We start from the raw sequence: 23,631 nt of genomic DNA on the forward strand, positions 1-23,631 counted from the left end.
GTTGTAGACTGGCAAATTCCAAGTCCGCGGGTCAGGCTGAAGGCTGAAGGCCTCTCCTGACTCATGTAGCTGTAGGGACTGACGAAATCAAGATTGGCTGGTAAGATGGCAGGCCGCTGGCTCAAGTCCCAATAACTGGAGGTCAGATGCTGATGAGTCAGATTCAGGAATCAGAGCAAGGGAACTTTGCTAGAACATCCGTGTATATATTAGATGCAGGCCACACCCTCAAGGAAACTCCCTTTTCAACTGATTGGCTGCTTACATCAGATCACAAAATGGAGGATGACTACATAACTGCCAAATTACATCATTATGTAACTGCCAAACTATATCATAGCTGCCAAGCCACTGAGAATCACGGCCCAGCCAAGTTGACACACAGCTTTAACCATCACAATCACCTAATTTCAACAATATATAGGATAATCTTCAGTTTCAGATCTACGATATATAAATACTATACTCGGAAATATTCATTTTGGAGTTTTAACATATTTTTGCCTTAAAACAATTGGCATCATATCTGTGACTATTTTATCATTTAGATAATTTTGGGAATATATAAAAATGACAAGTACTTAAGAGAATAGGATTTTTATACATAACAAAACAATTTTGATGTGAATGGGGAAATATTAATAATTTAATTTTGAAATTTGATTTTACAGAGAGTGGGCAATATAGAGAAAAGTGTTTCAGGAATGGCAATAAATTGGATAAATGAAGAAATTATTTGGTCAAACCAACAAGAAGGAGTCATTACAGTAACAGATATGAAAGGAAACAATTCCCGGGTTCTCTTAAGTAGCTTAAATTATCCTGCAAATGTAGCAGTTGATCCAGTAGAAAGGTAAATTCTGCTGTTTTCAGACATTGAAATATATTGCAAAATCTGATGAAGATTCATAGAAAATCATAACATTTGAACTCAAAGGGACCTCGTTGAAATCAAGGCTCTCTTTTACAGAAGACAAACATTATTTTCAATATAACAGTTGCCTGGATCTGAACCAAGGCAGGCTACTTCTAACTACCATGGATTTTTGCTATAGCATATTTCTTTCTCTAACTGGAAATCAGGAGCCCTGGTGGTGCAATGGTTAAGTGCTCGGCTGCTAACTGAAAGGTTGGTGGTTTGAACCCATCAGGCGCTCGGCAAGAGAAAAGACCTGGTGATTTGCTCCCATAAAAAGTACAGCCTAGGAGACCCCATGGGACAGTTCTACTCTGTCCTTTAGGGTTCTGTGAGTTGAAAACTACTTGACTGCATTCAACAACAACAAATTGAAATCACAAGGAATGGTTCTACTTCTTGTCTCTCCACCTCTCCTTGTCTTCTGTGACCACTGTATCAAATGCTCATTTCCTTTTGTTTTTTTTATAACTTTTCCACATAATTATTTTTGCTCACATTATCTCCAGACCTGGTGTGGCTTTTTTTTTTTTTTTTTTTTTTTAATTCTATTGGGCTTTAAGTGAAAGTTTACAACTCAAGTTAGTTTCTCATTCAAAAATTTATACACATATTGTTTTGTGACATTGGTTGCAATCCCCACAACATGACACCACTCTACCCCTTTCCACTTCGGGTTCCCTGTGTTCATTCATCCAGTTCCTGTCCCTTCCTGCTTTCTCATCTGGCTTTTGGGCTGGAATTGCCCATTTGGTCTCGTATATTTGATTGAACTAAAAAGCATGTTCCTCACACGTGTTACAGCTCCTTTCCTTTTGCAGTACTACTTACTCTGTCTTCTCTCTGTCCACTTTAGTCCATCATAAACAAACAAACCAAACCAAACCAAACCCATTGTTGTCGAGTTGATTCTGACTTATGGCGACCACATGTATACAATATAGAATTACTCCATAGTGTTTTCAAGGCTATGACCGTTCAGAAGCAGATCGATAGGTCTTTCTTCCAAGGTGCCTTTGAGTGGGTTTGAACTGCTAACCTTTTGGTTAGTAGTTGAGCCCTTACCCGTTTGCGCCACCCAAGATTGCCTATTCTTAAACCCTACCGCTACATTAATTCTCAAAAACACAGTTCTGATAAAGTCGTACTCCTTCTCAATAACTTGGCCAACTTCACATATAGTCATGCAAGGCTCTGCACACAGGACACCATACTTAGTTTCAGTTCTAACTTGCACTACTTTTCCTCTCTTACTTTTTGCCATATCCCAAAGGAACTGTTCAAATATTTTTCAAACAGGCTTTGCACGGTTTTTAAAACCTCTATTCTCCCCTGGAAAGTCTATCTCCTCCATCTCTACCTATGGAAATCCTATATGCCCTTCAAAATGCATCTCAGATTTGACCCTCCCCTTGAGGCATTCCTGATTCCCAACTGGGTGTGCTTATTGTCTCCTTTGATTCCCCACCAGGCTTTGATTATTTTATCTTTCTTTTGTCACTGATCTCTTTGTGCCTTTTATTTTTATAGTTTTTGTGTATTTAATGATTTACCCCATTCCATCAGATGAGAAGCTCTCTGAAGGCAGGGATTGTCTCATTTAGCTTCAATTCCTGATTCCTAAATGAAGGATCATAATAGGGGAATAAATACTTGTTGAACTGAATTTTCATTCAAAATATCAAAGTGGTCCTATGCAGACAGAATTGGGTGGCTGAAACGCTGAAAGAGATGGCCATTTAAGTGACTATACACTCAATTATGCGTCTATGTCATGTGTCTGCCCTCAGGGTTATATTTTGGTCTTCAGAGGTGGGCAGTAGCCTTCACAGAGCTGATCTCAATGGTGCGGACATGAAGATTCTGCTGGAGACATCAGAGAAAATAACAGCCATGTCATTGGATGTGCTTAATAAACGACTCTTTTGGATTCAGTACAATAAAGAAGGAGGCGATTCTTATATTGGTTCTTGTGATTATGACGGAGGTTCTTTCCATCTTAGCAAACATCTTACACAGTAAGTTTTGTTTTGGGTGTGAAATAAAACAATTGCCATTTGAAGCTTGTGTAATAGATTAGTTTTACTTTTGTCAACTTAACTGGTGTGGTGGTTTAAGTTCCAAATTTACCGTTTATTGGATGAGTGTGACCATTTATTGGATGAGTCCCACTGCTAGGACTTTAGCGTAGTCATAATAATAGCTCCTATGTCTTGGGGTTATTGTGAGGATTAAGAATGCAAATAAAAATAATTAGCAGAGTATCTGACATACAGTAAGTTTTCATATGTTGGTAGTAGTTATAATTTTTAGAGTAATTATGCCTTATATATTTTATAAAACATCTATCTTTGATTTTATTTGCTGTCTTGCCAGCAACTGACTCTGTAGCTCGTGGCCATGAAAAGGTATTAGTCGAGTGAGAAATTGACAAAACCAGAAATCCTGTTCCTTATCCTGTTCTACTTTCTTCCCATTAATGTGATGACCAGCGGAGGAATTGAGACAGTGGATTTGGAGCCAGACATTATATTCTATTAGTTCAGATTATAATTACATAAATAAAACTTTACATTTAATATACATTTCTAAACGAAAAATGATTGAAAACTTGGTGATTTAAAATTCAGCCAAATTGAAATGAAGTGAAATTTTAATAAGCCAAGGAACAAATGTCCTGCCCTTGTGTGTTTTCTTCCCCTGTTATTTTTTAGGCACAATTTGCTTGCAATATCTCTTTTTGGTGACCGTATCTTCTATTCAACCTTGAAAAAGAAGGCAATTTGGATAGCCAACAAACACACTGGGAAAGATATGGTTAAAATTAACCTCAATGCATCCTTTGCACCACCTGGCGAAATTAAAGTAGTGCATCCACTTGTACAGCCCAAGGCAAAGGGCGATGCTGGCGAGTCTGGTGAGTCATCTTTGACCTTGCACAGGGACTGGGACATGGTCCCCACCTGCACACTTGCTCTCGTCAGACACTTACGGGTTATCTTTGATTTTTCCCCGCTGCCTCCCTCCCAGTTCCCAATTTGTTGCTAAATTCTTTCCATTTTACCTCCTAAACATATCTCGTATTTCACTTCTCTCTTATTCTGCCACCACCATGGTCCGAACACCAGTATTTCTTGCTTGGCCTATTGTAGTAGCCACTTGCCGTTGGGTTCTCTATAGAAACAGAGCCAGTAAGATAAATGTGATCTGGTCACCTTCTTGCTTAAAATCCTTTTCTCTGCATTTAGATTGAAATTTATTCTTTTACCATATCTATCAAGATTTGACCAACCTGATCTAGTGTTCTTCCACCTACCCCCTTGCTGAGATCTAACATAAGTATCCCTACAGTTAACATGCCAAAGTCCTTCATGCCTTTAGGCTTTTTCATTCACTTTTCTCTATGCCTGGAATTTTCTTTGGGTTTGAGTTTTAATGTCATATTTTCAGATAGGCCTTATCTGGTCATTTAATCAAAGTATGCCCAACACCTCCTATTTTTCTCTCAGTACACTCCTTCACTGAACTCATCACGAGGTATAATAACATATTATTTGCTTTCTTTTTAACCCTCCTTCCCACTTTAGTGTAAGCGTCACGCCAGCAGGGATCGTGCCGTTTCAGACAAAAAATGCTAGCAAAATGAATGAATGAATGATTGACTGACTCTAGTCACAGTTCCAAATTTCTACTTTCAAAGGTAGTCTTCTTTGTTTGAAACTCATTCAAAACAGTTATAGATCTTTTCACCATCATTACTACCATTTCTTACACTTACATGTAACTTCATAGTTTCTAAGTATTTTCATGGGCATTATCTTATTGGTTAAGAAGTTGTCAATGATTTCATTCTACCTGCATCAACAATCAACATTCATTGAAGCAGCAGTCAAGAAATCAAATGACATATGGCATTGGGCTGATCTTCTGCAGAAGACCTGTTTAAAGTGTTACAAAGCAAAGCCGTCACTTTGATAACAGCTTTAAAGTTAACCTTAATCCATGCTTTTCACCACCTTGTGAAATTAAAACTGTGGTCTTTTCAATTGCTTCATACGCCTGCGAAAGCTGAATAATGAAGAAGACGGAAGAATTGAGACATTCAAATTGTGATGTTGGCAAAGAATATTGAATATATATGGTAGAGTGCCAAAGAAAGAACAAACTTGTCTTAGAGGAAATACAACTAGAATACTCCTTAGAAGCAAGGATGATGAGATTTCAGCTTGCTTACTTTGGACACATTATCAGGAAATACCAATCACTAGACAAGGACATCTTTGTTGGTAAAGTGGACGGTCAGCAAAGGTGAGGGAGGCTCTTGTGAGAGGGATCGACACAGTGACTAAAATAATGGGCTCAAACATAGAAATGATCATGAAGATAGCACAGGATGGGTGTCTTAGCATCTAGTGCTTTTATATCAGAACATGTGGATAGCTTTAACAAACAGAAGTTTATTCTCTCACAGTCTCATAGGCTAGAAGTCTGAATTCAGGGCACCAGCTCCAGGGGAAGGCTTTCTCTGTCAGCTCTGGAGGAAGGTCCTTGTCATCAATCTTCCCTTGGTCTAGGAGCTTCTCCAAGCAGGAACCCCAGGTCCAAAGGACATGCTCTACTCCAGGCGCTGCTTTCTTGGTAGTATGAGGTCCCAAAGATGGTGCTTAGAATAAGAGAAGCAGATTTGTTGGCTTTAATAAGTCCTTGCCTTGTCAATTCGGATTGACAGGCTATAGTGGAGCTTGATGCGACTGATTGCTGAGCCCCAAGTCAAAGCAGTACAGCCACAGTTTCTCCATTGGGCTATTTTCTCATGATTCTGACCAGTTTCCTGAAGAGCAGTTACTCTAGTCCTTCCTCTGGGCCATGACTGGCTAGCTGCCTTGCACCTTCAGGCTCAGTGTCCTACAGTGGGAACAAACAAATGTATATGCTCAGGCTCAGTGAAAATGTCCTTATCAAGACCCATATATTTAAAAGCCTTCTGGCCATTCCTACTTGGATTTCTTTAAAGTGCTCCAGGCTCAAAGCAAATAAGTGACCTTTCACTTCCTATTCTGTCCACCTCATCTCCCTTGGGTGCCTTCCTCAGTGAGAGGAGTCATCACCCACTAGGTCTCCCAAGGCAGAAATCCAGGAGTTGTTCCTTTCCTCCCTCTTTCTCACTCTTACTCTATTGATCACCAAGGTCTCACAATTCTACCACCTATAGTCTAACCACTGGTGCCCCTCCCCTTAGTTCTCCATTCCCAATATCCTCCTAATTGGTATCACTGCCTCCATTTTCCATTGCAAGGGGCATAACCCTTCAAAAATAAAAATCCAATCATGCCATCCCTTGATTAAAATCCTTTGACAGATTTCCATTGCCAATAATTAAAATCCTATCTCCTCAACCTGGCTACAAGGCCCTCTGCTCATTTCTCAGTTTCATCTCTTACCCTTTTCTGTATTATGTTCTATGCTATAGCCATTCTAAAAGATAGAATTTCCTTAGAAGTACCATACAATTCAGCAATCCCACTCCTAGGACTATATCCTAAAGAAATAAGAGCCGTCACACGAATAGATATGTGCACACCCATGTTCACTGCAGCACTGTTCACAGTAGCAAAAAGATGGAAACAACCTGGTGCCCATTAACGGATGAATGGAGAAACTAATTATAGTATATTCACACAATGGAATACTATGCAATGATAAAGAATGATGAATCTGTGAAACATCTCATAACATGGATGAATCTGGAAGGCATCATGCTAAGTGAAATTAGTCAGTCGCAAAAGGACAAATATTGTAGGAGACCACTATTATAAGAACTCAATATGAGGTTTAAACAGAAGAAAACATTCTTTGATGGTTATGAGGGTGGGGAGGAAGGGAGAGAGGAATTCACTAACTAGATAGTAGACAAGAATTATCTTAGGTGAAGGGAAGGACAACACACAATAAAGGGAAAGTCGGTGCAACTGGACTAAACCAAAAGCTAAGAAGTTTCCTGAACTCAACCAAACACTTTGAGGGACAAAGTAGCAGGGGTGGGGATCTGGGGACCATGGTTTTGGGGGACATCTGGGTCAATTGGCATAAACAAAGTTTATTAAGAAAATGTTCTGCATCCCACTTTGGCGAGTGGCGTCTGGGGTCTTAAAAGCTAGTGGGTGGCCATCTAAGACACATCAATTGGTCCCAACCCACCTGGAGCAAAGGAGAATGAAGAACACCAAAGACACAAGGAAAGTATTAGCCCAAGAGACAAAAAGGGCCACATAAACCAGAGACTCCATCAGCCTGAGACCAGAAGAACTAGATGGTGTCTGGCTACCACCAGTGACCGCCCTGACAGGGAACACAACAAAGAGTCCCTGACAGAGCAGGAGAAAAGCGGGGTGCAGAACTCAAATTCTAGTAAAAAGACCAGACTTAATGGTTTGACTGAGACTGGAGGAACCCCAAAAGATATGGCCCCCGGACTCTGTTAACTCAGAACTAAAACCATATCCAAAGCCAACTCTTCAGACAAAGATTAGACTGGACTATAAGACATAAAATGATACTCGTGAAGTGTGTGCTTCTTAGTTCAAGTAGATACATGAGACTAAATGGGCAGCTCCTGTCGGGAGACGAGATGACAAGGCAGGAAGGGATAGGAGCTGTTGAATGGACACGGGAAATCCGGAGTGGAAAGGAGGAGTGTGCTGTTACATTATAGGGATAGCAACTAGGGTCACATGACAATGTGTGTGTAAATTTTTGTATGAGAAACTTACTTGAGCTGTAAACTTCCACTCAAAGCACACACACACACACACACAAAAAAAGAATTTCCTCCCAGCAGGCATGCTTGCTCTCTCCTCCAGACCCTTCAGCATGCTCCAGAACACTCTCTCTCCTCTGCACTGGCTAAGTCTTCATCCTCTGAGAAACACCTCAAACTTTATTTCCTTCGAGAATACTTGCTCGGTTTCTCTGTGAGCCTAGGTTAGCTGTGTGCTCTCAGAGAACGAGAGATTTCCTCTGCCATATGGCATTTATCACGCTTTACTGTAATTGTCAAGGAGCCCTGGTGGTGCAATGGTTAAGTGATCGGCTGCTGACCGAAAGGTTGGCAGTTCGAACCCACTAGTGGCTCCATAGGAGAAAAGACCTGACGATTTGCTCCCAGAAAGATTACACCGTAGGAAACCTGTAGGGGCAGTTCTACTGTGTCCTATAGGGTCACTATGAGTTGGAATTGACTCGACGGCATACAACAACAACTGTGCAGTTGTCTTTCTTCCTAAACTTCCTTAGCTCTATGCTCTCCATTATACACCAGAGCGTAAAGGACGTTTAATAAATAATAGTTGGAAGCAAAGAATGAAAAGCACGCTTTGGCACTCTCTTCCCTAAATAATATCAATAAGGAACAAGTTTTAAAGCTATATAATACCTAACTGCAAGGTTGGTGGTTCCAAGCAGCTCTGAGGGAGAAAGAAAGACCTGGCAATCTACTTCCATAAAGATTACAGCCAAGAAAACACTATGGGACAGTTCTACTCTGTCGCATGGGTTTGCTATGAGTTGGAATCAACTTGACGGTACCCAACAACAGTAAATACATGTTACCTTCCTGACTAATAATAAACCAATGAACCAGTTGCCGTCCAGTCAATTCCAACTCATGGCAACCCCATGTGTGTCAGAGTAGAACGGTGCTCCATAGGGTTTTCAATGGCTGATTTTTCAGAAGTAGATTGCCAGACCTTTCTTCTGAGCCGCCTCTGGGTGGACTTGAACCTCCAACCTTTCAGTTTAGCAGTAGAGCTCGAGTTAACCATTTGCACCACCCAGGGACTCCTGAATAATAATAAAGACAGCCGTATTTATGGAGTGTGTTCAGAATTATTCAACGGCAGCTTTACTTAGATAATCTTATTTAATCTTCACAATGACCGTATTAATTCAGTGTGATTATCGGTACCATTTTATAGATTAAAAAGTTAAGATTTAGAGATGTCATAATAGCTTGTTCAAGATCATACTGTGGTGGAATTGAGAGTTGAACCTAGGCAGATGGACACTATGCTGCCTCCTCAACTATACTTTCACTGTTACCATGTCATATCTTAGATTTTCTTATTTGTTCTGGGGAAACCTGCAATTCAGCAGACCATTGTCTATCCATGGCCTCCTGTTGGTTAAACTCTTCAATTTGCACAGATCAGGAGTCAAAATCATATTTCTCTTTCTTTCTAAATATTTTCAGTTTCAGAAACTCAGAAATTTTCTCTCTTTCTTGCTCACACACACACACACACACACACACACACACACACACAGACACTTTTCTCCTGGCTCTCTGAAAACATAGAATTGAAGTTACATTTTTGTTGGCATGATTTAGCTTATTAGGCAGCAGTGCTTTCTGGCTGTCCTGTCACCTGTACCATTATATGATGCTCCAAGCCAGTGTGAGAACTTTTTTGTATACAGTGCTAAAGATAATATTTCAAGCTCCACTTCTGAAGATTTTGCAACTAGTTTACTGCTCACAGATAGTATTTTATAAAAGGCCAAAACATTTTTACTTCGGTCTGTGTTCATCAAATGTAGATTCCAGTTTTAGGTTCATAAGAGATTTTTCAGAAGCACGTTCTTCGGAAAGTGAAGAGTATCTATTATTCAACACTGTGTAAAATACTTAGCATTCATTTCATTTACAAAAGTATTGCTGGATTTCTTCAGTTCTGTGAGTTCATGAAGGATAATTGCCTCCACCTGCTTATCAAAGTGATTAGTGTAGCTAAAACTTGAGGTGTGACTTTGGATTCATTTTGGCTATGCCTTTGCTAGAGTATCTGTCTGGAATAGATGACTGTAAAACTTTGGTTATCTGGGAGCCTTTAGAAAAGAATCATCCTAGCTAGATGAGTTTTCTTTTTTTTAATGTAAGTTCATATTATCAATTTAAACACCCAAAGCTTTTTATTTTTCATAGAAATGTTAGTAAAATGGATTGCTATGTCTTAGATATCTAAGATTACTGTACCTTCCTGAGACCTTGTATAGACGGTTGTGGACATTTTCTTGACGACTAGGGTCACATTTACAAGGAGGCATGCCATTAAGGCCAAGCATAGGACTGGTTTGTAGTAAAGCTGATGTTATGGATTGAATGGTGCCCCCGCCCCGATCCCCCAAACATGTATTGAAATCCTAACACTTGTACCTGTAAATATGAACCAGTTAGGAAATAGGGGGTTTCTTTTGTCACGTTAATGAGGTCACACCAGTGTATCTTATGGGTTTAGGATAGATCCTAAACTTAATCATCTCTGAGTTATAAAAAAAAAAAGTAAAATAGACAGAGACACAAGAGGGGAGACAGTCACCAAGGAACACCAAGGAACGCAAAACAACAGCAAGGATTGTCTGCAGACGTCAAAAATTAGGAGAGAGGCCCACAGAAGGAATCGGTACAGCTGAGACACTGATATGCACTTTTAGCCTCCAAAACTATGAGAAAATAAATCCCTGTTCTTTAAAGCCACCCACTTGTAGTATATCTGTTGCAGCAGCGCTAGGGAACTAGAACAGCTGGGTTTAGAATACAGGTTTGCCCTGACATCGAATGGCTACCATTTAAAATGGCATTTGCTATTTATTGTTTTTTCTGTCTTCCTGCTTGCTGTCAGACCTTTTTTCTTGCTGATTTCCACGTGTCTGGCTGTGGCTTCTCTTTATTTTCGTATCTGAGACTTTTTCTTACCATTTGTTTGTTGAGGAAACCAGATCACCTGTCCTGTAGAATTTTCCACGTTCTGGAAATGGTGTCATTTAACATGTTTCTCTATGCTCTGCATTTCCTATACACTGGTAGTGTAAGTCTAGAAGCCTGATCAGATTCAGGTTTGCCATCGTTTGCAAGAACACTTTACAGGTGGTACTGCAGGTTTACGGGTGGGACTGCTGGTGGGACTGTATACTTTCTGCTGCACCACATCAGAAGACACAGTGTCTGGTTCTCACTTGTTTTGTGGTGTTCAAGGTTAGTTAGTAGGTTCAGGTGTTGTCAGCCTGGTCCAGCTGTTACTAAGTTTCCCATCAGCCCTTCATAATGGTTTTAGAAGCTACTGATTGTTATTGCTTAGATACATATTTTCATTAGAGGCTTAAAGTAATGATATTTTAATTCTATTATTGCTTATGTGTTTATTAGCTAGAATTCTTATATAAAGAAGAGCTTTTCCACGTCAGCTATATGATTTCCATGACATACAGTTTTTATAGGAAAGGTAAATTAAATGCTTGATCTTTTCCCCTTAATTAACTGGTTTTCGGAATAAAGGGTTGGTGTCCCGGTATCCCCTAAAGATGAGCTTTAAATTTTTTTAAAGTATCTTTATGAACTCATGGATTTTAAAAATACTTGACAAGCTTCTATTTATTGAAGTTATTATTATTTTGGTGCCCAAATTGTAACGTCTTCCACCAGGAGGAGCTGTGATTTGAGGCTTCTAGTCTGAGTGAGAAAGATGGCCGGTAGGTTCAACTCACCTGCTGTCTCCCAGTAATTGACATTGGTGACCTTGAACGCTATGTTGAGACAACGACTGGGCTCAGCAAGAAATAACACTAGTATTATGTAGCCACTAATGCCATTGAGATATTGGTGGGTGGGGGTAGGGTGGTGATAATGGGGCTGGAGGTATACATACATTTTATTTTCCATCCTCATGCAATGGGTTGGCCAAACTTGTCAGAAATGGATATAAAACTAAGAAGAGATTGAGGGTGGGCCTGAAGAGCTCTTTAAGAGTAAAAATAATATTTTTTTACTGCTCAGAGGCCATTGCTTTGTATGCTTTCTGATTCTTAGAGGACTTTAGATGGATAAGGATACAAAGTAGCTGAATTCTGCTAGGTGATTTTTTAAAACTGTAATTAAGGCTTCCAATACAAGGGATTCTTGTATTTTCTTCCTTGTATTTCTGTTAATAGAGAAAAAGGCACTGCTTTATTATGCAGCTTGGGAAAATTTTGCTGTGGATTTATATGTGTTTATGCATATAAACATGTATTTATTTATGTATATTTATATATACGTGTGTGTGTAAAGGGGCAAGGGATGCAATTGGAAAACTTAGGCTAGAGTCCCAGTCCTACCACTGACTACCTATTTGATCCTTGCCAAGGCATTATTTCCTAATTTGCAAAATGCAAAGATAATAGTTGTTCTGCATACCTCAGTGACTTCTTGAGAAAATCAAATACGATAATGGAAATACTTTGTAAGGTGCTATTCAAAAATTGTTATTGCTGTGTGCTAAATATTAGGGGTGCTGTTTAGTTACAAGAATGATTAAAGTGAATGGATTCCAATGGAAGGGACCAAAAAGACTTTGTTGATGAGCTGGGTCTTACACTGAATTTGAGGTAGAAAGAAGATGTGATCAGTGGAGAGAAGCAGGACAGGGGACGCCATGGGCATTGTTTCAGAGTTGGGCCAAGGTGGAACCTATAGACTTACTTGCCTGTAGAAAAGCCAGGAGTATCTGTCTGGGAGAGCCAGCCAGCTATTGAGGGTGCAGTAGGTCGTGAACATTTAACTCCGTGATTAGGGGATTTAATTTGATCTCAGAGGTAACTAAGCCTCACTGGTGTTTTCAGAGGAGGGGTGTTATCTGAGGTCAGCAGCAGCGTCCTGAGCTCCACTTCAGCCTGTTTTGAAGCTAAAGAACATCAGATTAGGGAGATTAAACAAAAATATAACTCCCAATCTTCTGCGTGTTGCCACTTCCTAAAATGACCTCTTAAACTGTTTACTGTCTGAATTCAGGTCACATCATGAGCACAACCATCCAGAGGGGAATCGTGATTACCCTCCTGTCTATGTTCCTCACTGAGGAGTAACTTATTGCTGTTAGTAATTATCATTATCAAAACCATCAGTGGCATGGGCAGTATACTAGGCTAGCATCGTCTGACAGTTTGTATTCAAATTCTAAGGCTAACTAGAAACTCAAGGAAAAACCAAGCAGGGGAGTTAGACTGCTGGTGATATGGTCACAGTTCTTCTCTGCAGGTAGTCTCCAGAAAAACAATGTTTAACTGTAAATGCATTGTTGTCGTTAGGTGCCCGAGTCATTTGTTGCACGCTTGCATTGTGATAGACACTATGCTAGGTCCTAGTGGGACTCCAAATGTGCATAAGGTACATGCCTTATCCTCAGAAGCTTATCAATTAATGGAAAGAAGATGCATATCCATAATCATGATGACGATGAGGACCCTGATGATAATGATGATAAGAACAAACCTAAGTCCAGGTGAGAGGCTAGGAGGATCTGAACCAGCCCAGTGGTAGAAACGTATGGAAAAATATATATATATTAGAGCTGGGAGAAGAGCAGAGCATTTTGTGGACTCCAGACACGAATTGTTGTCTTCATTAGTCAGTTTGCATCTCCATTAACATAATATAAGCAATTAAGATTTCAGGTACTTACCACTTAATTCAGTTTGGAAACGTAGAACTTAAAAAAAAAAAAAGGTAAGGGACCTCGGGGATTAACTACTCCAACTCTCCAATTTCACAAATGAAGAAACTGAAGCCAAAAAGATAAAGTGAATTGCTATAAAAGGCAGAACCAAGACAGAACTTGGTGTTTCTGATTCTTAACCCAGCAGTTGTCTATCCTACTGGGTTTGGAAAGAGTTTTCTAAGGGGTATCTATAGAAAGCATAACCCCTCCATTTTTTACCTCAAGAAAGCGGTAGCTTTTTAGTGCTGCTAAAATGTCTAATCAGACTGTCCTGGATTTTTTGCTGTTGTTGTTGACTCATAGAATTTATAAAAATTACAGTTAAAAAAAAACATGCTTTTGTTAAAAGAAATTTGAAGTGGGTGCATTTTGTGTCCAAGACATTTACAAGTTTCTAATTTTATATGTTTTTTTAATTGGTGTAATTAAATGAAGTTTACATTTCAAGTTAGTCTCCCGTACAGACTTTTTTTTTTTTAACATACATTGTTAAGAGACCCCAACCGCTCACCCCATTCTGGGACAGCACACTCCTCACCTCCGCCCCTGATTCCCCATGAACATTCAACCAGCTCCTAACTCTCGCTGCCTTTCCATCTCACCTCTGGACAGAAGCCGCCCTACAAGTTTCTAATTTTACTTCTACCTCCTGGAATGGCTGAACGTCAACCAATTCTTTCTGGTATAGTGACTCTGTGTATTCCTTCCATCTTCTTTTGATGCTTCGTGGGTCGTTTAATATTTTCCCCATAGAATCCTTCACAATTGCAACTTGAAGCTTGAATTTTTTCTTCAGTTCTTTCAGCTCGAGAAATGCTGAGCGTGTTCTTTCCTTTTGGTTTTCTATCTCTAGCTCTTTGCACATGTCATTATAATACTTTACTTACAATCAAAAGAAAATGGAAGGAATACACAGAGTCACTATACCAAAAAGAATTGATCAATGTTCAAACATTTCAGAGGTAGCATATGATCAGGAACTGATGGTACTGAAGGAAGAAGTCCAACTGCACTGAAGGCATTGGCAAAAACAAGGCTCCAGGAATTGATGGAATATCAATGGAGATGTTTCAACAAATGGATGAAGCGCTGGAAGTGCTCACTTGTCTATGCCAAGAAATTTGGAAGACAACTACCTGGCCAACTGACTGGAAGAGATCTATATTTATGCCTGTTCCCAAGAAAGGTGATCCAACTGAATGCAGAAATTATCGAACAATATCATTAACATCACATGCAAGTAAAATTTTACTGAAGATCATTCAAAAGCGGCTGCAGCAGCACATCAACAGGGAACTGCCAGAAATTCAAGCTGGATTCAGAAGAGGACGTGGAACCAGGGATATCATTGCTAATGTCAGATGGATCCTGGCTGAAAACAGAGAATACCAGAAAGATGTTTACCTGTGTTTTATTGACTATGCAAAGGCGTTCGATTGTGTGAATCATAACAAATTATGGATAACATTGCGAAGAATGGGAATTCCAGAACACTTCATTGTGCTCATGAGGAACCTGTACATAGATCAAGAGGCAGTTGTTCGAACAGAACATGGGGATGCTGCGTGGCTTAGTCTGGAAAAGTGTGCATCAGGGTTGTATCCTTTCACCATACCTATTCAATCTTTATGCTGAGCAAATAGTCCGAGAAGCTGGACTCTATAAAGAAGAACGGGGCATCAAGATTGGAGGAGGTCTCATTAACAACCTGCCTTACACTGATGACACAACCTTGCTTGCTGAAAGTGAAGAGGACTTGAAGCACTTACTGATGAAGATCCAAGACCACAGCCTTCAGTATGGATTACATCTCTACATAAAGAAAATAAGAATCCTCACAACTGGTCCAATAAGCAACATCATATAAATGAAGAAAAGACTGAAGTCATCAAGGATTTCATTTTACTTGGATCCACAATCAACACCCATGGAAGCAGCAGTCAAGAAATCAAAAGACGCATTGCATTGGGAAAATATGCTGCAAAAAACCTTTTTAAAGTGTTGAAAAGCGAAGATGTCACCTTGATGACTAAGGTGCACCTGACCCAAGCCGTGATGTTTTCAATCGCCTCATATGCATGCGAAAGCTGGAGAATGAATAAGGAAGACCACAGAAGAATTGATGCCTTTGAATTGTGGTGTTGGCAAAGAATATTGAATGTACCATGCACTGCTAAAAGAACGAACAAATCTGTCTTAGAGGAAGTACAAACATAATGCTCCGTAGAGGCAAGGATGACGAGACTACGTCTACAAACTTTGGACATGTTATCAGGAGGAATCAGTCCCTGGAAAAGGACATTATGCTTGGTAAAGAAGAAGTCAGCAAAAAAGAGGAAGACCCTCAATGAGATGGATTAACACAGTGGCTGCAACGACGGGCTCAAGCATAGCAGCGATTGTGAAGCTGGCACAGGACCAGGCAGTGTTTCATTCTGTTGTACATGGGGTTGCTATGAGTCGGAACTGACTCGATGGCATCTAACAAAGACAACAACAATTTTAGTTATCCACTTTTTAAATTTAGCTCATTTTATTTTATTTTGTTTGATGTATTTTATTTTTAATATTGCTCAATTAAAATGTTGATAATTAAGTAAAGTTTGTTGCTGTCGTTAGGTGCTATTAAGTAGATTCGGACACATAGTGACCCTATAGGACAGAGTAGAACTGCTCCATAGAGCTGTAATCTTTACCAAAGCAGATCGCCAGGTCTTTTCTCCAACAGAGCTACTGGGTAGGTTTGAACTGCCAACCTATTGTTTAGCAGCTGAGTGCTTAACCATTGTCCACCAGGGCTCCTGAAGTATGTAGAAACGTGAAAAACAATTTAACTGTAAATGCGTTGTTGTTGTTAGGTGCCTGAGTTGTTTTTGACTCACAAGACCCTATATGACAGAGTAGAACTGCCCCATAGGGTTTTCTAGCTGTCACCTTTATAGGAGCAGACTGCCACATCGTTCTCCAGTGGATCAGTTGGTGGGTTCAAACTGCCAACCTTTCTGTTAGCAGCTAAGCACTTAACTTGTAAATGCATAATTGGCATAAAAATCATAGACAAAAAAAACAAAAAAACAAAAAAAAGTTTTAAAATAAATATTCAAAATCTTAAATCTTAACTGATTTCATAGGTAATTTTGCAACAGTATTGGATAAATGACAATATTGATTTAGCATTTAGTTTTGTCAAGAGATCTAAAGAAAAAAATAAAAATAACTAAGGAATTAATACAGACTAGTTAAAAAGAGATATTTGTAAGTAAGATGAAGGCTGATGTTTCTCAGAGTGTGTTGTGAAGACTCCCGGCATCAGAATCACCCTGGATTCTGTTAAAAATGCAGATTCTTAAGCCTTTTTCTTAATTTACTTCTAGAGAGAGGATGACTCTGGTGAAGCCCCGGGTAATCCTGATGCACACACAGGGACATTTTCAAGGGAGGCAAGAATGTGTTTCTACACGTATCTTCCTCTTATTGGTCAAGACAAGTTAATGACTTGAAATAGAAGGAAATGGGCGGAGTCAGCGTGAGGAGACATTTTATAAGCAGATAAACAGGGATCAGAGGAACAGCCTACGTGGAGAATAGTCTCAGCCCCTCTGACCTTTTCTCAAGCTCTTGTTTGTTTCCTTTGCCCATAGCAGCAATGCTGGTTTTTCAGCAGTCCTTCTCTCAGGTTCTTGTTTCTCCTCATTATACACGGGCTCTAGATGATCTCACTCCTGCCCTTGCCTTCAGGGTTCCTGACCCCAATCTACCTCCCTGGCCTTTACCTTTACCAGAGCGCTCACCTCCATGTCTGTCTGCGTTCGACGTCAGACTCACACTTACCTCTGTATTCCCCATGTTGTGGTCAGTTGCCAGCGAGTCAGTTCCGACTCATGGAGACCCTACGTGTGCAGAGTAGAATTGCTCTACAGGGTTTTCGAGGCTGTGACCTTTTGGAAGCAGATCTCCAGGCCTGTCTTCCGAGGCGCCTCTGGGTGGGTTTGAATCTCCAACCTTTCTGTTAGTAGTCGAGTGCTTAGCCACATGCGCCACCCAGGGTCTCCTTGTATTTCCTATAGCACTTTCTTTACAAAGGTCCTGCCATTGTTAAAATTGGCAAAAATAAGAAAGATATTAAAGCAGCAAAGGGGACAAAAATCTTGTTAACTTTTTAAAATGGGATATGTATGTTACCAGTTTAGCTTTTGACTCTGGCTTTGTAAATCAAAGACACAGGGTTGGCCATTTATTGTTCAATGTATTTGCCTAATTTAACATAAGCGCCCATTTCACGGAGCAGATTTTACTATTTATCCTGGGATATTTGATAAAACATGGAATGCTGGCAGCAATAAACTCAGAAACTTGGGGTTAAGACATACGGCAATGGTATATATTAAGTCTGAAAGATGTTGTTCTTTAAATAATGATCCTAAAAATAGCAAAATATTACATAGATATGACCTATATATATTATACTTAAGAAAAGATGTTCTTAGGTTAGAGGCTTTTTGATGTCTTAAACAAGTATTTAATTTTGGAATTTTTGCTCAATTTTTTTTGATAAATGTAAATCAGAAAGGGAGGAGAAATGGGAAGTTATTGCATAAGATATGCTAAGTTTTTCTTTGGGGAGATGAATAACATTCGGTAATCAAGATTGATGATGGTTGTACAACGCGGCGGATGAAATTAATGTCACTGAATTGTACACTTAAAAAGATTAAAATGGCATGTTTTGTTATATATATTTTACTACAATAAAAAAAAAAAGTAAATCAGAATGAAAAAGCTAATGAATTGTGCTTAGTGTTTGGTACCTAAGGAATGATCTCTCCTGCCACTTCGGATGGCAGTATTCTGAGTGCTATTGTTGGAGCAATACAATTAGAGAAACGAACGGGCTTTGGAGGGCTAGAGAATCGAGACTAACGCTGTCTGACTCTAGAGGGGTGCCACCACCATGAAAGACTGCACCCCTACTGATATCACAGGGAGATTAGCCTTCTTAAGAATCATGAAGGGATCAAGCATTGTCCCCTGTCAAAACACATCTCCACTCCAAATAAACCATCTTCTCTTTTAGGTCAGAAACTTTGCAAATCGAAGAAAGGAATGTGCAGAGACAGCGTGTGTAGGCAAGAGCCCAAGTACCACGTGTGCACATGTGCGGAGGGATATACGTTAAGCCAAGACCGGAAGTACTGTGAAGGTAATGCGCAGATCATTGTAATGTACAAGGGAAGCCCACCGGAGCAGTGGATTGTCTTCTGCGGGGTCATCAGAGCCTTAATGTGATACCAATGTCAAGTTCCACTCTTCCTTTTCTGAAAAACAATTTTAGTTTTTTCTTCTGTTTTTAAAACCTTTATAATCTTTCAGGTCTTCTTTATAGCTTGTGTTCCTAGTTCAGACACTCTCAGAGGCTGCTCAGGGGTTGATATAAAGCAGGAATATTATGGATGGGCTACATGGACCTCCATGGTTTCCCTTTGTGCAAATTTCAGTATATGCAAGTTTTTTTTAGGGACGTGGCTCCGTAGCTAGATTCTCAAAGAATATGTGACCCCCCACCTCCCATCCCCTCAAAGTCTGTGAGGAATCTTGAGAAACTGTGAACCAGGGTTGGCTTTTTAGGGCTTCTCCTGTATTGACATTCCAGGCCTACTTTGATGAACCTGTGAGAAGCACTGTGTCCTCTTTCCTGGGAGGTTCAGTGGTTTAGTTATGTAAATAATCCAGCGGCTGCAGCACGCATTCAGTGGAATTAGTTGGGATGAAACCTCAGGTAAATCTAATATCTGCCTTGTTAGTCATTCAGTTGCTGTCGAGACATTTCTGACTTATATTGACGCCATGTGTGTCAGAGTAGAACTGTGCTCCATAGAGTTTTCGAGGCTGATTTTTCAGAAGCTGATCTCCAAGCCTTCCTTCACGGTGTCTCTGGGTGGACTGGAACCTCCAACGTGTTGGTTAGCAGCTGAGCTCCTTAACCATTTGTGCCACCCAGGGACTTCTGTGAATTAGTTATGGTCTCCTACTTTTATGGGTAGGTCCCTGGGTGGCGCAAATGGCACGGTGCTCGGCTACTAACTGAAAGGTTGGCGGTTTGAGCCCACTCAGCGGTGCCTCAGAACACAAGTCTGGCGATCTGCTTCCAAAAGGTCACAGCCTTGAAAACCCTATGGAGCAGTTCTCCTCGGACACACGGGGGCTGCCTTGAGTTGGAATCAACTTGATAGCAACCAACAACAATCATAGCTTATATGGGGACTGGTGGGCAAAAGCCTTAGCGTAGAAACACAGCTGGAAGCCTGGAGCTTAATTAGGGCAGAGTACAGGTGCTGAGGGAAGTGTGCCCGTTCCGGCAAAAAGCTCCAGTCAGTGTTGTGAAGGGTGAACAGCAGAGCAGGAATGTCCCGGCTTTAAATGGCATGCTATCTATTTTCGAAGAGATGGTACTACTTCTTTCCGAGGGTAATTCTAGAATGTAAATCTGTATTTGAAAGTAAAAACTGTGACAATAAAAATTGCTTTCATGATAAGTGAGCTGACTTCTTTCAGTCTTTGCTGGAGTAGCAAAAAGTCTTTCAGTGGTTAGTTACAGCATATACAGGTGTGAGATCCCCTTTGTGCTGACTAGAAGTGATATCAGGAGCCCTGGTGGCACAGCGGTTAAAAGTGCTTGGCTGCTAACTGAAAGGTGGGCCGTTTGAAGCTACCAGCTGCTCCACAGAAGAAAGATGTGGCAGTCTGCTTCCATAAAGACAGCAGCCTTGGAAACTCTATGGGGCAGTTTTACCCTGTCCTATAGGGTCTCTATGAGTCAGGATCGACCAGACACCAATGGCTTTGGTTTTGGGGGGTTTATTAGTGATATCACAATTTGTTTTCAGAAATAATCATATGACTACATTTTGTTTTCATCATTGTGTAGATGTCAATGAATGTGCCCTTTGGAATCATGGCTGTGCTCTTGGTTGTGAGAACACCCCTGGATCCTATTACTGCACATGCCCTGTAGGATTTATTTTGCTTCCTGATGGGAAACGATGCCACCGTAAGTCACAGCAACAAGTGTTTATAGTATCCTTTTCCTGCATTTTCAGTGATGTTTCTCAGTCGATACGATCTGGATTGGAGGTCCCCCGTCAGCAGTGTGCATCAGGATCACTTTGGAGTTTTATTTTGTTTTACTTTTCAAAATACAGATGACTAGACTCTATGCCGGACCTATTAAATTAAAACTCCAGGGTTGGGAAAGAAGCATGTATATATTTCTTTCTCTTTCTTCATCCATACATAATTCGTTGTATATCTCTAAAAGATAAACATTTTAAAAACATAATCATGATACATTATTATCTCTAAAAAATTAACGATAATTCCTTCCTATCAACTAATAGGCAGTTCTCAGACTTAACCATAGTAACATTATCACACCTAAATACTATGAGTAATAATTCCTTAATAACATCCAATATCCAGTCAGTTTTAAAAGTTTTCCTATTATCTTAAAAAGTTGTTTTTAAATAGTTGATTTGTTTAAATAAGTGTCCAAACAAGTTTCACAGGTCGTATTTGCTTGATATATCTTTTATTCTGTAGATTCCCTCTTTCTTTTCTTCCCCTTGTAATTTTCGAAGGAACCATTTTTTCCAGCAGTTTCTCACATTCTTCGCTTTGCTGATTGCACATCTGTGATGTCATTTAACAAGTTTTTCTGTCCTCTGTCCTACAAACTTGTAGTAAGATCCAATGACTTGATCGGATTCAAATTTGACATTTTTGGCAAGAATACTTCATAGTTGTGTTTGCAGGTCCATTGAAACAAACAAACCCATTGATTGATTTCAACTCATAGCCACCCTACAGGACAGAGTAGAACTGCTCAATAGGGTTTCTAAGAAGCAGCTGGTGGATTTGAACTGCTGACTTTTTGGTTAGCAGTCAAGCTCTTAACCACTGCACCACCAGGGTTTCTGTAGGACCACTACCTCTTGCCGTCGAGGCGATTCCGATTCATAGCGACCCTATAGGACAGAGTAGAACTGCCCCATAGAGTTTCCAAGGAGCGCCGAGTTTCCAAGGAGTGCCTGGTGGATTTGAACTGCTGACATTTCGGTTAGCAGCCATAGCACTTAACCACTACGCCACCAGGGGTTCTGTTGGTCCATTAGGAGGCACATAATATCTGGCTGTTTCTTTTTCTGTCATGCCAGGTTTGCTCAGTGTGTTCATTCATCCATTATATATTCCCCAACAGTCTTTCAGCAAATGGTTTTATCAGCCATTAACAATTATCCATTGTTGTATTGTTAATCGATTATTCCATCAAGGGTTTCAAAATGGTGGTGTTCTAGTTTTATTATTTCTTTTAAATTATTAACCAGAATATCTTTACAAAGAGAACTTTCTCTCATTAACTGTTTGATTGCATCAAGATACAATTCTTACAGTAAAGGCAGGAGAAATGTTGGATTTTTTTCCCCCACTTTATTTACTTATATTCAGAATAATGGATTGGTTCCTTAACACCTTCCAAAAGTGAGCAATGAGTGTTTTTTAAAATTATTATTATGAGCTTATAGATCTTTAACATTTTTGATGTGTTTCAACCCATTGTAGTTGTTATCCTTACTCATGTGCAAATTATCTTCTCTTTGGCCAGTGGGAGGCTTTTCAAATTAGTTCCTGACCTCAGTAGTCTTTGTTAGGTTCCTTGTTATCTGGTAGGGTAGATTTTCTAGTCGCATCTTGTACACTTCATGTACTAAATCTGGAATCAGCAATTTCTCAAGGAGCGCTGGTTCCTTTTTAATGAGAAAAGGTATTTAAAGACCACAGTCTGGTATTTAGTTACTGATTGTTCCTAGGCCTTTTCTGGAATCAAAGCTAGAATACATTTTTTTTTTTTTAAACCAGAGGAGATGTATTATGAGTTAATATGGATATTTCGAGTTCAAATTTAGGATTACAGGGCTTTTACTTAATTAAAAAAAATGTATTTGTAATCTCTCTCCTTTTTTTTTTTTTTACATAGAAATCCTTGGGTTCATTGTTGTTAGGTGCTGTTGCGTCAGCTCCGACTCACAGTGACCCTACATATAACAGAACGAAACACTTCCTGGTCCTGCGCCATCCTCACAATCATTGCTATGTTTGAGCCCACTGTTGCAGCCACTGTGTCAGTCCATCTTGTTGAAGGTCTTTCTCTATTCTGCTGACCCTCTACCTTACCAAACATGATGTCTTTCTCTGGGGACTGGTCCCTCTTGATAACATGTCCAAAGTATGTGAGATGAAGGCTTGTCAACCTCGCTTCCAAGAAGCACTCTGGCTGTACTTCTAAGAAGTTTGTTCGTCTGGTAGTCCATGGTATATTCAATACTCTTTGCCAGCATCATAATTCAAAGGCATCAATTCTTCCTCAATCTTCCTTATTCATTGTCTAGCTTTCGCATTCATTCAAGGACGCTGAAAATATCATTGCTTGGGTCAGGCACACCTTAGTCGTCAAACTGACATCTTTGCTTTTCAACACTTTAAAGAGGTCATTTGCAGCAGATTTGCCCAGTGCAATACATCGTTTGATTTCTTGACTGCTGCTTCCATGGGCGTTGATTGTGGATCTGAGTAAAATGAAATCCTTGACAACTTCAAAATTTTCTGTTTACCATGATGTTGTTTATTGGTCCAGTTGTGAGGACTTTTATTTTCTTTATGTTGAGGTGTAATCCATACATTCTATGCATACTTGAGTCATTTTAATTGAGCTTTGCTAATCAAAAGGTCAACAGTTAAAATCCACTAGCCACTCCTTGGAAACCCTATGGGTGGTTCTACTCTGTCCTATAGGGTCGCTATGAGTCAGAATTGACTCGACGGCAATAGGTATCCTGTTTTATTATCCATTCTGCCTATTCTTGCCTCCATTCTTCACTGTTTTAATTATTGTGCCTTTATGATACATTTTGATATTTGTTAAGACCCCCTCATTTCTCTCTCCACACCTAACCACACTCATATAACATGCTTAGTTTTTCTCACACATGGAATTTGTTTTCCAAATGAACTTGAGAATCATTTGGCCAAGTTCCATTTAAATCTTTTGACATTTTGATAACTGATAACTTTTAAAATGCTATTTCACATATTTAAATATTTATCATTTAGCGTATCAAATATTTATTATTTAAT

At 39.7% G+C, this 23,631-nt stretch overlaps 1 protein-coding gene across 1 annotated transcript in view; it reads left to right on the forward strand.

Moving 5' to 3' along the window:
• EGF (epidermal growth factor) overlaps window positions 1–23,631 on the forward strand; it is a 127,019-nt gene that overhangs the window by 36,332 nt on the left and 67,056 nt on the right. The window contains exons 3-7 of the mRNA XM_023734804.1: window positions 672–853; window positions 2,707–2,934; window positions 3,631–3,833; window positions 18,518–18,643; window positions 20,369–20,491. Of these exons, the coding sequence (XP_023590572.1) occupies window positions 672–853; window positions 2,707–2,934; window positions 3,631–3,833; window positions 18,518–18,643; window positions 20,369–20,491 (862 nt within the window). The remainder of the gene's footprint in view (window positions 1–671; window positions 854–2,706; window positions 2,935–3,630; window positions 3,834–18,517; window positions 18,644–20,368; window positions 20,492–23,631) is intronic.

This window comes from Trichechus manatus, unplaced genomic scaffold, assembly GCF_000243295.1.
Source record: "Trichechus manatus latirostris isolate Lorelei unplaced genomic scaffold, TriManLat1.0 scaffold00071, whole genome shotgun sequence".
In the NCBI taxonomy this organism is placed as follows: Eukaryota; Metazoa; Chordata; class Mammalia; order Sirenia; family Trichechidae; genus Trichechus; species Trichechus manatus.